Consider the following 14772-nt stretch of genomic DNA (forward strand, 5'->3'; position numbering starts at 1 on the left):
CAAAATCCCAAAAAAAAAGTCACCACACATCATTATCCACATCATCTCTCCGGTCTCCACCTCCACCCTCCCAGAGAACCTCCCCACCCAAGCCCTCTCTCCCGGCAGAGCTGCACTACAGTGGCCTAAACCATGGCATCATCCCCAATTTCAAGAACAACAACAATGGTATTCTCCTTAGGCATAAAGGGTCCCCAACAACATCACCCAGTCAGGACAGTTCACCTCTCTCCCTTCGCCAAGAAAACTTCACTTAACCTCAGCTCTACTTGCAGCATTTCTGGGTTCACCCCAGTTGTGCTTAACAGGCTCTCCACTGTTGCTTCCCCCTCCCAGATCAGTAATCCACAGTTCCTCACTATCGTCTGTGCTAAAGGCTATAAAATGAAAACCCACAAGGTATTTTTTTTCTTTTTGAGCTTTAATTTTGTTGAATTGGTTTTTGTGAGCTGTATGAAAGGGTGTTTATATTCTCTGGGATTTTTAGGCTTCCGCGAAGCGGTTTCGGGTGTCTGGAAGTGGGAAGATTATGAGGAGGAGAGCTGGGAAGCAGCATTTGTTGGCTAAGAAGAATACTAAGAGAAAATTGAGACTCTCCAAGATGGTTTGCCTTCTTTTCTCAAGTTCCTAATGATGCAATTTGAGATCATTTCTAGTTCTCGTTTTATGTTTTACGGTTCTGTCAACTGTTTTGATCAATTAACTTGTGTAGAAGTGAATTCTAATTGGTTTATCTGATCACCTGTTGCAAACTTTAATCTTTAAATAATATAATTTTGGTGTACAGTGTATGTTTTTTTCCTTTAACCTCGTCCCAACTCTGTTGTATCAAGTTTTCAAATCATACATATCTTCATAGGAGAAATGCCGTGATTTAGATACAGTAAGAAAGACAATGAAATCAAGTGTGTTTAATATTTTTTTGTAGCTCTTTTTTTATCACTGCCAAAACGATCAATGTTGTCCAAGTGTAAACTTAGCCTTGAACACCTATGGGGGCCAGCTAAGGGGCTCAATACTGGCCTTCGGATATTGATTTCTTCTTTTGGACTAGTTAGAATCAGCGATGTGCAAGTTTGAGCTTGTGTTTTGGTGATTTGGAAGGGATAGAAGAATTCTAAAGGTGCAGAGTGCCAAAACCAGGGGGAAACTTTATAGTAGAATGGTGAGCTTTTTCTTTGAGGAAGAGCTAAGTTTGCTTGGTTGATTGTGTAAACTGTCTAAGAGAGCAAAAGAAAGAGGTTTGTCCCTTCACACTATCCTGAGGTTAATATTAGAGTATGTCCTTTGAAAGCAATAGGTTGGTGGAAGGAGGAAAGTATATTGGCTAGTCATTACATGAGGTTGGGGCTTTACAAGGAGTCAGTGCTAATCTGTTTGGTTCCTGAAAGAGAACACTTTAAGAAAGTTCACTGAATCAAATGGATCCAAGAGAAGTAGTGAAAAAGGAAGAATAGCATAAAGAAACAAGGCATGGTATCCCTGTATGCAAATGGGTTTTGATTTGATTGGGTTAAAGTTTGTTTGCTAATCCAGTTCACAGTTTCCTTCTGCCAATCTTAGCAATCAGAGTGACCAGGTAGCCTTCAGAACTTGCAAAAATATTGGAGGTCATGTTCTACTAGGAGACTAGCAATGATTGGATAAATATCGTGGAGAGCTCCTTTTAAGATTTCAGATCTAAAAAGATGCTTAGCCACACTTAATTCCAATCTAAGTCCATGTAAGGTACAATAACATTACATCATGGAGAAGTGACTGAAAGAAAGATGAAATTGTTGGATGGTGTAATTTTTTTTTTCCTAAGATAAGTGATTTATGCTATGGGAAATTCTAAGAGTGCTGACTAAGGTTGTGCCCAATTGAGCCTGCTCCATGGTCACTCAAATTTTCTAGTCTCAAGCTACTTGAGTTTTGTTCACGGGCACAGTATCATCAGACTATCAGTATCACGGGCACAGTAATGCATGTTGTAAAAGCTAACTTCATCTTTACTGAGGCTTGACTTGCTAAGACCTTTTTTTGCTTTCCCTTCCTGTGACAAGTGGGTTACTTGCTCAAAAAGTGTGATGGAGATTTTTGAACGTGTTTTCTCTGAAACTTAATTAACACTAGAGATTAGCTAATTTGAGCTTAAGGTACTATCTAGAGTTATATTTGGTGGGTGGGAACATGAATAAGTGCTGCCTGAGATCTTATATTAAGGTCAGGCTTGTGCTGGCAAGTAAAGGACTTATTTGTCTTAATTAAACCTACTTAATCTATTTGCTATACGTTAGAAAGGAAAAAATGCCATTGCTTAAGATCAATAAAAGAAAATTTGAACCATCACTGGTTATGGAAACACACAAAGAACGAAAGAAAGAAATGGCTGATGAAAACAAGAATTGAAGAAAGAAAATTGTTGTCTGTTTGTTATGTTTGTTATTCCCAATGCTTTGCACAATTAAGAGTACTGGAATTGGTCCATTGTCTTCTTGGGGGAACTTACTGCTATAGGAAGTGGAGAAATCTTCCCTGATAAATGGACTTTAAGCTTTCTTACAGATTGTAAAGTCCTTTTTGAAAGATTAAGTTTAAATTTGTGCAGAATGTGTCTTTGTAATGGTTAATCAAAAGCACAATGCAAACTGCTTGAGCACTGTACCTAGAATTTTAAGTCTAACAAAAGGAACATTTAGACCAAGTTTAGGGTGTCATTTGGCTATTGAAGGACAAGTAAGAAGTATACCTTCATATACTTCACGTTGTTCCATGTTATTTTAACCCTATGGAGATTCATAAGTTGCTAAATGTTAATGTAATGAGGACAATCTTGTACGGAAATCAAGAAATGGAACAAGACTTTACAGATAAATAACAAATAAAAAATCGAGTGAAATGCTTAAGCATTTTTGGTAAGATTGAGAGTCTAATCAGATGTAGCACTTCGATTGAGTTCAGGGCTTCAACATCATATAGGTTTTAGAGGACAGAGAGATTAGAGGACAGATAGGTTTTAGAGTTCAAGGCTTCGATATTTTATGCTGTGCAGCCTGTAGTTGCTTTTGAAAAGAGGAAAGAAGCCTCTCATTAAGCAAGCTCTAGTTAGCAAAATCAGAAACATGGGGATATATTAATGAAACATGACAAATCAGAAGTCCCTTCATCTACTAAACTGTTGTCTCGAATCAACTCATTGGGTTTCTTCATCATATGCTTTTCATGCTTTATGCAGGTGCCAGTTGACCAGAGTGACTACAACAATGTAATTGGTGCTTTGCCTTATTTGAAAGTAAATCGCAAAGCGAACTAGAGCTGATGCAGATGGGCACTGCAGCAGATGCTGTGTTATTTTTTTTGTACTGAAGCACGTCTTTTCTACGTAGAGGAAGTAAGCAATCCATTGTTTGCCCTTCCCTTCCATCTTAGTTTGTATTTTATGGTCTAACCATCTACCTTATAAAAGAACTTCTGCTCGCTATTACTTTTGCAATGACTTTACACTATGAACTCACGTCTAGCAAAGTATTTTTTTTTTTTAATAAAAAAAAAAATTTAGAAGCCACCTTATGATGATAAGTTTACCCTTCCTGGTAAGGACATTGACAAGAAGCATTAATCTGTTGGTAAATAGCTGCTGAATAGACAAAGTGGATCTTTCTTTTTTTTTTTTCTGTTTCTTTGTTAAACTGTTTAAATGCTATTTTCTGCTTTAGCAACGCTAAAACTCTGCTGATCCTGTTGCAGAGAACTCGTACAATTGCACTTACAATCCTATTAAGAGATTTAACATTCCTTTTGAGTTGATAAATCTTAAGGCCCTGATAATTGCAGATAGGATTAAGTACCTTTTTCTGGGTCCTTACTTTGGTGGGAGTTACTATACTTTCTCTTGTCCACTAGAAAGCTTGCTTTCTGTCTCGAGGTTAAGAAGGCTATGCTGTGTCCTTAACACTAACGCCTGATGGATTTAACCTTGTCTCTTCGAAAATCCTTTTTGAGACCAGGTTTATGATCCAGAGGTAATGAGGTAAGCAGCATACTACTGTCATTGCACTTGGTAGAAATTTTTGTTCAACAATTACTACAATAGAAGATCATAGGCGCTTTCCAATATTCTCCCAATAATGGTTGTGATGTTCTTGTCATTAAATTCAGCCATTGAGCATCATCCCAAAATGATTCTGCCAAATACTAGAGCCAAAGGGATGGATTTACCTAATTAGTTGTACGACCGAATCATTAATGTGTTGTTCTAGATGGCAACGCCAAACAATGTTGTTTTCTGCAAACAGGATGATAACTCATTTAATTCTTCTTATGTGGGTTTTGGAGCATGGTGTAAAGAACTAGACGGGGCACAAAAGGATGGTACATGAACCTATGAAGAAAATTTTGGAAATATCCTACCATATTTGAGATTCATCCGACAAGGGAAATAGTTGAATTTTGCACCCAAAAGCACAAAAAAAAAAAAAAAGTGAAATGGTTGAAATATTTCTCCTCTTTGATCAAGTTTTTAAGGTCTATGTTACGAGCTAAGATGTTAAACTTACCCTTCCTAGTTACTACGTTGACTGCAGCTACTTTCCCTAATTTTATTCAACTACTGAATAATCAAGATTTGAATTCAATATCAAAAGAGATCTAAAATCCCTTTATCTGTAGATCATGAATTCAACCTGACCACCTTGCTGTTAAAAAAAAAAAAAATTTTAATTGTGTGTTAGTGCACCCTTTTTTAATTGTGTTAGTTTCTTATACAATCCAGCTGATTCTCCCTTCTTTTTAGGATAAAATAGTATAGGTCTTGGTAATTGTTTTAAAAAAAAATCAAGATTGGTTTTTCCTTCTGGTTTGGATGGTGTGTTCAGTTCAATTAATTTGATTCTTGTGGTCGAAAATATCAAGAAAGGAAGACGTCAAAAAAAAAAAAAAAAAAAAAAACTCTGTGATGATGTAGCAGAATTCCCAACTTCCTGAAATTGCAACCCTAGTATTTGGATTGCTGCTTTCTGGAGTTTTTATAAAAATATCTATTATAACGATTTGATAAATACAAGATAAAAAATAATTAAGAGCTGCGTAATTTTTTTTTTTTTAAAGAAAAATGGTAATCCAAAGAAACAAGGCAACCAGCCTAAATTGGCAAACATTAATCCCCCTAATGATTGCATGTTTTGCTTTGATACAACAATTTAATGTCTTCTGTATACGTCATAACTGAGATGGATTATCTTATATATTAATTAATTTATAGGATTAGATGATTAGCATATTCTAGATGGCTCATGACACATATAATTCTTCTCATGTACATCAAACAAAATGTTCCCTGTACAGCCCATAACTCATTTTGATCTTCTTATTTAATTAGAATTTATTTTCTCACTCTTTGGCTATCCCCAACGGTTACTCCAAAAGGATAATACAACGAATCTGTGAAGAATTTTTGGAAATATCCATTCTTGGAGATCCTATGCTTTTTCAGCTTCATCCGACAAGGGAAAGAGTTAAATGTTCTTTTTTTCGGCTTCCTTTTTTTTTTTTAAAAAAAAAAAATTTGGGCATATATGGGAATTTGGATTTAGCAAAACACCACCGACTCCCAATCACCCCCTTGTTTGTTGCATGGAATCTGGGCCCACAATTTATCCACTTCTACAATAGCTATATTCGCTGTCGTTTGGCAGGCGGCTATAACTTTATTGGACCCGATTTTAGTAGATGGCCCGAATACCTGAACTGAATCCAAACCCGACAGAAGAGTTAATTTTTTTTGTCTTATATCATGCGATTCTTTTTGTTTTATTATACAATTCTAATTACACCGCAACCTCAGTTTTTGTCAAGAATAAAAAGAGTGATATGAAATAAATGCTAAATAAATTGAGAAAATTTAATAAATTTACATTATGAGGATGCAGATTCTCGATAAAAAAGGGTAAAACCTCTTATTCCAGTTACTCTTTTAGTAATTGAAATTGAATGTATTTTGACAAATATTAAGGAGTTTTTTTTATTCAATTTCGTTTCAGTTCAGCTATTAGAACAAGTAATAATGATAGCAAGAAATAGTAGTGCAACTCATCAGTTTTCAGTATTTGTGAACACCTTCGATAGAGCAATAATAAATACAAAATCTAGATGAATTTTGTTAAAATGATTTATAATTTCAGCTCTTAATTGAAAAAAAAATGCAGTTCAAGAAATTTCAAAAGAAAAAGGATAAAAGAATGGTTGAGTTGGCAATAAATACTACTTTCACTTTTAGTAATTTTCTTGATCATGAGCATTTTGTGAATAATTTTTTTATTTTCAATTTTTGCGAAATAATAATCAACTATTTTTTTCTTTTTCAATTTTTACAAAACATCGTAAATTCCGAATTGTAAACCATTAATTCGGATCTAACCCAGAAACCCGAGTACACGAATCTGGTCGTCAACAACCTCGAAAAGTACCCATCCAATAATTTAAGGCACGTGTACTCTTTTTACCAAATTTTAAAAAATTCCTTTTTCTGTCATTGTCTGCCCAAGCCAAGGATCCAAAAGCAGCACAGGAAAAGGAAGAGAAAAGAAAGAAAGGAAAGAAAGGAAGGGAAAGAAAAATCTCCAAAAAAATTTCTTCCCCTTCAAGTTCTAGGGTTTATGCCCTAATTATCCTTCACTTTTCTTTTCCTTTTCAGCTCAGTTCTAAAATCTCCAACTTCTTCGGCACTATCGTGATTTCTCCTTTATCCAATTCAACCAATATCCCTTTATGTTTTTTACCTGAATTCTTCAGTACCTGATAAATTTCCCTTTTTATCTTTTGAATATATATATTTTTTTCTCTTTTTGGTTAGTTTCCTTTGTTTTGATGGTTGAGTCGAAAATGAGGTCACGAACGATGTCGTTTGGTGCCGGGAATGATACGTCGGTGAAGTTGGAGATCGCGGCGGCGGAGGAGGTTGAGGCCGAGGAAGGTCACGGACGTCTAAGTAAACGATCTAGGTTGTCTCCGTCTACCTCATCATCGCCGCCATTCATTCAGGTAGTTCCTTTTTTTTTTTTTTCAATTCATAAGTATTAGTTCTAAGTTTTAAGTAATTATTCTGAATTAAATGAGAATATTTGAGGTGGCTTTAGGTCCAATTTCTTTTTAGAATTATATTTTATTTGAATTGTTATTTTATCAGAGAATAGTTTCGAAAATCGGAAGGGAAGCTGAAAGAACTAGTAGTTTGTGCTGGATAAGCAAATAGATTGGGCTTGTGTAAACTTTCCTTTTTTATTAAATTTATCTTTGTTACATGCCGTATGTTCAAATGTTACAGCTACCAAATAGTGAAACCCGCATATACAGTAAAGCTGAGGAAAATGGATATTTAGTAGTGTACAAGGATTAGGGATGACTTGATTAACTTTTTTTTTGTATTGAATGTGAACAATCTTATTTTGAAATTACCTGAATAAATTTGATTCATAAAAGTATTTATGGAGGAGGTGTTCTTAAACTAGGTTCCAAAGGCAATTTTCTACTATTGTAGGAGAGATATTGGTGTTCATGTTTTAGGCATGAAAGGATGATTCTTTTCATTAAGATTCTTGGTTGGCCTGCGCTTGCAAGGCTGTGGTTTTCTGCATACATGGTAATCTGCATGCTTGTTGGTTAACTTTTGTCATATGCAATTTAATACAACGTGTCAGTCCTCATGAGGCTTTTCGTAAGGATGCCCATCTTGTTTGGACCCAGTTTTAAGTGATACCAGAAGTCAATCATTGCAATTATGGAACTTTTCTCGAGTAGTTGATTGCATGCATCCAATCTGGCAATTTTATAGTTGAGTTGAGGGACCAACTTGGATTTTGAATTTGGAGTATAGGTTAATAGAATTTTATGGCCAGCTACCTAGTTGTGTTGGAAGCCTGATGGGTTTGACTTGTTTTTTGTTTCAAGTTCTTCTGTGCCAACTTTGGTATTTTATTCATTTTTTATGTAATTTTTTTTTTTTGGTTTTTTGCAACAGTGGAGCACAGCGAACAATGATTTTACTGCTACACCTTTGCAGTACAATCCGCTCAATGAACCTAGCCCTTTGGGTTTGCGGTTAAGGAAGAGTCCGTCTTTGCTGGATTTAATTCAAATGAGGCTATCCCAGAACAATGCTTCTCCTGTAGCGGCTCAATCTGGCAGTAGCACTAGTACAGCAAACAAGGACGCAAAAAACACAGCTGCTTCAATTGCAACTGATAAGATGAAGGCTTCGAATTTTGCTGCTTCTGTTATAAGGATTGGACGTTGGGAGGTATGTATCATGCTTCTTTTTTTTTTTAAAAAAATATTTTTAATGCATGTCTTAAATGTTTGAACCATATTTTTACCTTGTATCTGTTATGTGGTGGCAGTTTGTCGCTAGGCATGAAGGTGACTTGGTGGCAAAATGTTACTTTGCTAAGCACAAGCTTGTTTGGGAAGTTCTTGAAGCTGGGTTGAAGAGTAAAATAGAGATACAGTGGTCTGATATTATGGCTCTTAAAGCAAGTTTTCCTGATAATGGGCCTAGCACTTTGACTATAGTGGTAAGATTTAATTCGAGTATGATGCCATATCTAAGCTTTCTATTTCATCTGGCTTAGTTTACCATGTATTTTTAGGTTATTTAACAGTATTTATGGTGTTTCAGCTTGCCCGGCAACCTCTGTTTTTCAGGGAGACCAACCCACAGCCCCGAAAGCACACTTTGTGGCAGGCAGCATCTGATTTTACTGATGGACAGGCTAGTATACATAGGTAAATCATTAGACATCGTCTTAGTACTGGGGTTATTTTTTTAAAGCAAAAATTGACATAACCATTTAGAGATGACCATATGCATAGTCATTATTACTGATTGAGTCTCGTGTTTAGATAAACCTCCACAAGTGTCTGATTTACTATTGTGTGTCTACAGCTTTTTGCGTTAGACTAATGTGACTACTTTGGCTTAGCATATATAAGATTGGGAGTCTTGTCATTGTTCATTAGTTTCTTTTCTGTTGGCATCAGAGGGCATTTAGATCATAAGATACGTTGCATAATTCCATGGAAATTATTGCAGTTGTACACCATTTTGTCTGTTCTTTGATGAAGTTTTTTGAATTGTTACACCTTTCGAAGTTTATGCTTTTTGTTTGTAAAATTGTTCTTTCATAACAATTGAAGACTTGAACCAGTTAAAGGAGATGATTGTTTTATACTGAAACTGGAAAAGAGACCACTATTTCAAGCTTATACTCTTGAATGGATATGCCCTTGGTGCACAACAATGTTTATCACTAGGCTTACAACTGGATACTTATCTGTTGCTGACTTTTGTTATATTCGTGTGCATGGAAAGATTTTCTGTTGAGTTTTCTTTTCCATTTGCAACCATATTTGTCAAAAGCTGAATGGCTGTCAATATTGAAGGCCTTTACATGATTTGAACAGGCAACATATTCTACAATGCCCTCCAGGTGCGTTAAACAAGCATTTTGAAAAGCTGATTCAGTGTGATACACGACTTAACATGTTGAGCCAACAGCCTGAGATAGTTATGGACAAACCCTACTTTGATACGCAAGCTTCTGCTGTAGAAAGTCCAGATGAATTTAAATCTAGTCAACTCCGGACTGGTGAAGGATCCTCTGTTTCAAGCTTTCCTGATGTAGCATCACCATCCATCTCAGATTTGTCATCATTGAATTTCGATACCTGGGATTCAGCCACTACAGGCTCAGCCAAAGAAGCCCCTTCGCCAAGCTCAGGTATCTCTTCTTCATGTTTGTGTGAATTTGTTAAGTGGAAATCAGTTACTGATTGAGATGGTGACATTTAAATCTTTTGGCAAAAGAAGTTCCTGTTCCTCACATATTTGTTTTTCTGTTTATATTAAGTACTGGACATCTTGTTTTGGGAATGATTAAAGAGTATATTGAAACTTACGACTTGAAGCTTATAGAGTTACTCGGCTGCTATCATTTTTCTTTGTTCATTTTTTACTTGAAGTTCATATGCGGAACTGGTGAAGAGTTGTAGGATCCTCCTATGTTAGCAGCCATGGGGTCTGTTAGTTGGGATGGTCTTTTCTCTTGCTTTTTGTTTTCATCCTTGATGCAGCTTCTTTTTTAGTGGTTGGTTGTGATTTTCTTCTTTTAGCTCAAAGATCTCAGTTGCTCAAGCCTTTGTACTTGCACCATGTATAGGATTTTACTGATTGCTGAATTTCATTGCCCTAGTAGTTGATCTCTCTCTCTCTCTCTCTCTCTCTCTCTCTCATGATTGATTAGAGTATTGTAGACGTACTTTGAAATGTTTCGTATCTATTTAGAGTTGCTGTTCTCAAGTTTCATTCAATTGTACCGTTAGATTTCCTTAACTTCCCCAGTACAGAGCTTCACTTCTATAAAATTACAAGTATATCCTTTGCCTTATTGTCATTATTGTCAACTACCTTGATAGAAGCCAGCACTGAGTGAAGTTCCTGCATATGTAAATATAAGTATCTGTAAAAATTTAAGAGTAAGGTATGGTGAATTGCAGAGATGACCAGAAAAAAAAAAAAATACTCCTGCTTCTGCATCTTCCTTCTCAAACCTCTTTACTGGCTAGTTAGCTAAGTTCCAATATTTTTTCTGGAGATTTTGTTGATATTAGATAAATCTGAATTATACTGTATTTTTTGGTTTTTTTGATCTGTCACTCACCGTCTTGTGCTTATTGATAGTTATGGATGCAAATGCAATTGAAGGGAATGGTAACTATTATCTATCTGATTCCCAAGGGCTGAAAAACTTGAAAGTGCCGGGGCTTCATCCTTCTATGTCTATGACTGATCTTGTGAGTCACATTGGACAACATATTTCAGAACAAGTGACCTCTGGAAGTATTCCTTCGGAAAAGGCATCAGAGTGTCAGAACATTTTTGAGAACATTGCACAGATTATGCTTAGTGACACCCAGAATGTAGCAGCTTCAGATGAGAAACTCATGAAAAAGGTCAATTCGCTTTGCTGTCTTCTGCAGGATCCAACAGTAGCTTCCAGTGCACATGTTGAGGGAGAAAATTACTCTGAAGGACCCTTAGCTGGGAGAGATGCTGAATTGAACTACCCTAGTGACTTTATGTTTGAGATGAAGGCTCACGATGACGTAGTGAGCTCAGTGGATCCCAAGCAGACTCCAGGTATCCCAAGAAGAGACTCACTTGGAGACCTTCTACTTAATCTGCCTCGTATTGCATCTTTTCCGAAGTTTTTGTTCAACATTGCAGAAGCTGATGAAAGCAAATATAGATGATGGTTCATAGTGCCGTATATGCAGGTCATATGTAATCCATTTAGATGGTGAACTGGTTGCTTTGCAGTGTCTATTGTTCCTGGTGTTTAATGATTAGCTGGAAATTGGAAATTGTTTTGGATTCAGAAATTTGTTTTGATGAAGAATCCTGATAATTTCCTGAACGGTGTACTACTGGTCTGTAAATAGATCAGATTTATCAAATAGTTAATTTCGAGGGTCATTGATACAATTATTCAGCTTTCTTTGTTTGCAATTTGTTTGCTGCATTCCCAGAATTCCTAACGATTAATCCAATTTTGCACTTGGCTCCACGTTCTTTACTTGTTTATAGACCAAATGAAGTTGCAGCTGCTATTCTGTTATTTCTTCGCATGTTGGTCCTCTCCTCTTTCTGCACGGTTGAAAACCATGAGATTTCCTTGATATGGTACTCTCAATTGTGAAGATTTCATTGATAAATGTTGGTTCCCCAAAAATTACTACTCCTTTTGGGAAATGGCAGGCCATGGTTGCTAAATGCTTTGTGATTGAATTAAACATGACTAGAGCCGCATGCATGATACGGACCATATAAGAAGAATTGATACTCCTTATTGTTTTGGATTACCATTTTTCTCCTAAAAATAGCAATCCAAACGGAATGTTGAGTTCATAAAGTAGATCGATATGTGCACTAAAGAACCATTTCAATAACAAAAGCAAAAGCAATAGCATGTCAAAGACTAAAGAGTATGAAAGTACAAAATGCAAACTAAGGCCGAAATAAATCGAAACAAACAATTGTGGAAGGAGTGACGACCTTTAGTTTGAACTGGAGATGGGGCTTTTTCTAAATTCAGTCATCCGTCAAATAGATACCATAAAAGAGATGTGGTTCTCTTACCAAAGAAGTTAAAGAAAAAGAAAAAGAAAATGAGCAACAAAATTTAGTTCATTTACTCAACTAGGAAAGTTTACTAGACTAAGGATTGTCCACAGAATAAATTTCCCGAGTGAGACATATATATACATGTTAGAAAGGTCTTTCCTTTAGCAATACTTTTTCCGGCATGGTTGTAAGGCTAAACTTATGCTATATGAAAAAATTGCAAGAAAAAAGCAACTCATTTGGGAAACGCAAGTCATCTAAGTTGCACAAATCATTTGTCTACGTGCTTTTGATCTCCGATTTCCTGTTAGTAGCTATATATTGTTCGCTTTTTGAAAGAAAAAAAATTAGTTAGAGCATCCACAATGGTTTACACTTTTTAGAGTGTAATCCACATGCCACGTCAGCATTCCGTTCTCTCCTCTTTTATTATACTTCCACTCACAATGGATTACACTCCACAAGGTGTAATAGTATGGGTCCACAATTAAATTAAACATTTATTTTAATAATGCATAACTTATATCCCATAAATAAATAAAGTAATTTTTTAAAAATAATTTTGTTATTTAAAAAAAAAAAGCATTAACTTTCATTAAATTTTGGACATTTGTAGGAATACCAGAAAATGGGTAATTTGGAAAATTTTGGGGGTTTTGATTTTGTGAGGAGGATGAATTTTCTATATTTGGAGCATTTAACATATTTGTAAAACTACAATAATTCTCATCCATCATCACAAAATATTGAAATTTTAAAAAATTGTGCAAAGAGGTTGAGGAAAATGAGTGAGAAAGTAAAAGAAATAATAGAGTAGAATAGTAAGATATAAAAAAAAAGGAGTGTGTTGTGTGTTTATATAGAGAATTAAAACATAACCGTTGGAAAAAAAGTGAACGTTGCTAACTTTAACATTGTTGGTATAAATTTTGTCATTACTAAATTTTAACACTGGCCCACCCATTACACGTATCATCAGAATGATGCGTGTAATGGGTATTATATGGCCACAATGGGTGGCCGTGTAATGGACCCGTGTTATGACAAGTATTACCCGCATCGTTAGACTCCGTTGCAGATGCCCTTATAGCAAAGGATAGCTCCCAAAAATTTGAATGTTAAAAGGAACACAGTATTGTGTAATTGATGCCTCTATACAAAGCCGACCAAATTGCATGTATAATTAGCATACAACAAGCAACTATAATGAGTCAACCGTGCCAAAACCCATAAAATATTACATGAAAAAAGTATAATGAATTAGGACATGATTTGCTTGGAGATCTTCGATTTGTATAGTATAATATCTTCAATCAACTATAATGTATCTCAACAAGTAAAACTTAATAATCACATTCTGGTCATGAATATCACCCAATTCAAGCCCATTTGAAGTTTTTGTAAAAAATTATACTGTAATGATTTGACGTGTTCACGGAAAGCGTAAACAATTTTTGAAAAAAAATGGCAATCCAAACCTGCACATGACTGGGAAAAAAAAAGCATTGTTACCACCCATTTCTTAAAAAAAAAAAATTCTCATTCAATGGATGAATGTTTACACTGTAGATTTTTTTTTCCACAAATCGGTCTAATATCATGACTAATATGCAAAAATGGGATTTCAAATATGAACAATGATGACATATTATGAATCTATATCAGTTCGTATAAACATCTTTTTAGAGTAGCAATGGAGGGAACATGAATCCTTTATGCTTGTAGTATGATGATGTATCTTTAACCATTGGTCGTGCTAATGTCACAATAATTAGACTTGCACGTCCAAATGCAATTTTGTTTATACTTAAGGTGTCTAAAACACAAAAATGTTTAAGAAAAAGGACCGCCCAATAATTAGCACTAAGAGTGAACATGCTTGTATGCATCAGTGGCTTGCAACAAGAAAGATCAACTAATTCAGTTTAACCATGCATGCAGACATCTGAAAGATACATCCCAAAGAAACATGTAAAAGAATTTCAACAAGAAAGCAAACAAGTCGAAAACTCAAAGTAAAAAGTGACTTGCTCAACAAAGATGATGCAAAGCAATTTGTTTGTAAGACGTCTAGTGCGTGTGTGTGTGTGTGTGTGTAATTTTTGACAGAAAGCCTGTATGGTTAAATGCATGATTTGTACATAAGCTAAAAGAAATTACAATGATGAATGAGTGGCAAAGAAAGAACTGTTGGGCAGATGTGGTGGTTCTTCAGGAGGCATTTTGAGTTTTATGCTAATGTTCGAATTTGTATATAGTTAACTGATAACTCAATACAAAGATATTAATTCTGTCAGGGGGGAAAAAAACAACAACAACAACAAAGCTGAAAAATCTTCTCTAATAAGTTTGTGTATTCTGAAATAATCCAGGGTGCTGCGTGGATGTAGAATAGTGATGTAAGGGCAAATTCACTGAATAGATTACTTTCAAGGATATGAACCTGTTGGGAAAAATAACTTACTTGAATCAGGGGAATGGTTATCTGCTGCAAATTAATGTTAACTGCCATCTATTTTCTTGGATGACAAAAGCTTGTTGCTATTTGCCTCTTCTTTTTTTTTTTTAATTTTTTTTTTTGCAGCAATCGAACATTGCATGAATCTTGTACTTAT

The 14772-nt window shown here is 35.4% G+C and overlaps 2 protein-coding genes across 2 annotated transcripts; both read left to right on the forward strand.

Annotated features, from left to right (window-relative positions):
- Positions 1-3463, forward strand: LOC113694981 (large ribosomal subunit protein bL35c). The gene is made up of 3 exons (XM_027213925.2): positions 1-399; positions 488-604; positions 3218-3463. The coding sequence occupies exons 1-3, from the start codon at positions 133-135 to the stop codon at positions 3293-3295; spliced, it is 462 nt and encodes a 153-aa protein (XP_027069726.1). The 5' UTR covers positions 1-132; the 3' UTR covers positions 3296-3463.
- Positions 3464-6493: 3030 nt separating this feature from the next.
- Positions 6494-11518, forward strand: LOC113697529 (uncharacterized). The gene is made up of 6 exons (XM_027217191.2): positions 6494-7020; positions 7997-8275; positions 8376-8549; positions 8654-8760; positions 9439-9755; positions 10715-11518. Exons 1-6 carry the CDS (start codon positions 6847-6849, stop codon positions 11284-11286), a joined length of 1623 nt encoding a protein of 540 aa, XP_027072992.1. The 5' UTR covers positions 6494-6846; the 3' UTR covers positions 11287-11518.
- Positions 11519-14772: the final 3254 nt, after the last annotated feature.

This window comes from Coffea arabica, chromosome 6e (genome assembly GCF_036785885.1).
Source record: "Coffea arabica cultivar ET-39 chromosome 6e, Coffea Arabica ET-39 HiFi, whole genome shotgun sequence".
In the NCBI taxonomy this organism is placed as follows: Eukaryota; Viridiplantae; Streptophyta; class Magnoliopsida; order Gentianales; family Rubiaceae; genus Coffea; species Coffea arabica.

What these genes read in the sequence shown, in the direction of transcription:
- LOC113694981 (XM_027213925.2), top strand. Translation starts at nt 133, where the DNA reads ATGGCATCATCCCCAATTTCAAGAACAACAACAATGGTATTCTCCTTA. An exon ending in ATAAAATGAAAACCCACAAG is followed by an intron (nt 400 to 487) that starts GTATTTTTTTTC and finishes TGGGATTTTTAG; the next exon opens with GCTTCCGCGAAGCGGTTTCG. An exon ending in AATTGAGACTCTCCAAGATG is followed by an intron (nt 605 to 3,217) that starts GTTTGCCTTCTT and finishes TGCTTTATGCAG; the next exon opens with GTGCCAGTTGACCAGAGTGA.
- LOC113697529 (XM_027217191.2), top strand. Translation starts at nt 6,847, where the DNA reads ATGGTTGAGTCGAAAATGAGGTCACGAACGATGTCGTTTGGTGCCGGG. An exon ending in CATCGCCGCCATTCATTCAG is followed by an intron (nt 7,021 to 7,996) that starts GTAGTTCCTTTT and finishes TTTTTGCAACAG; the next exon opens with TGGAGCACAGCGAACAATGA. An exon ending in AGCCCCTTCGCCAAGCTCAG is followed by an intron (nt 9,756 to 10,714) that starts GTATCTCTTCTT and finishes GCTTATTGATAG; the next exon opens with TTATGGATGCAAATGCAATT.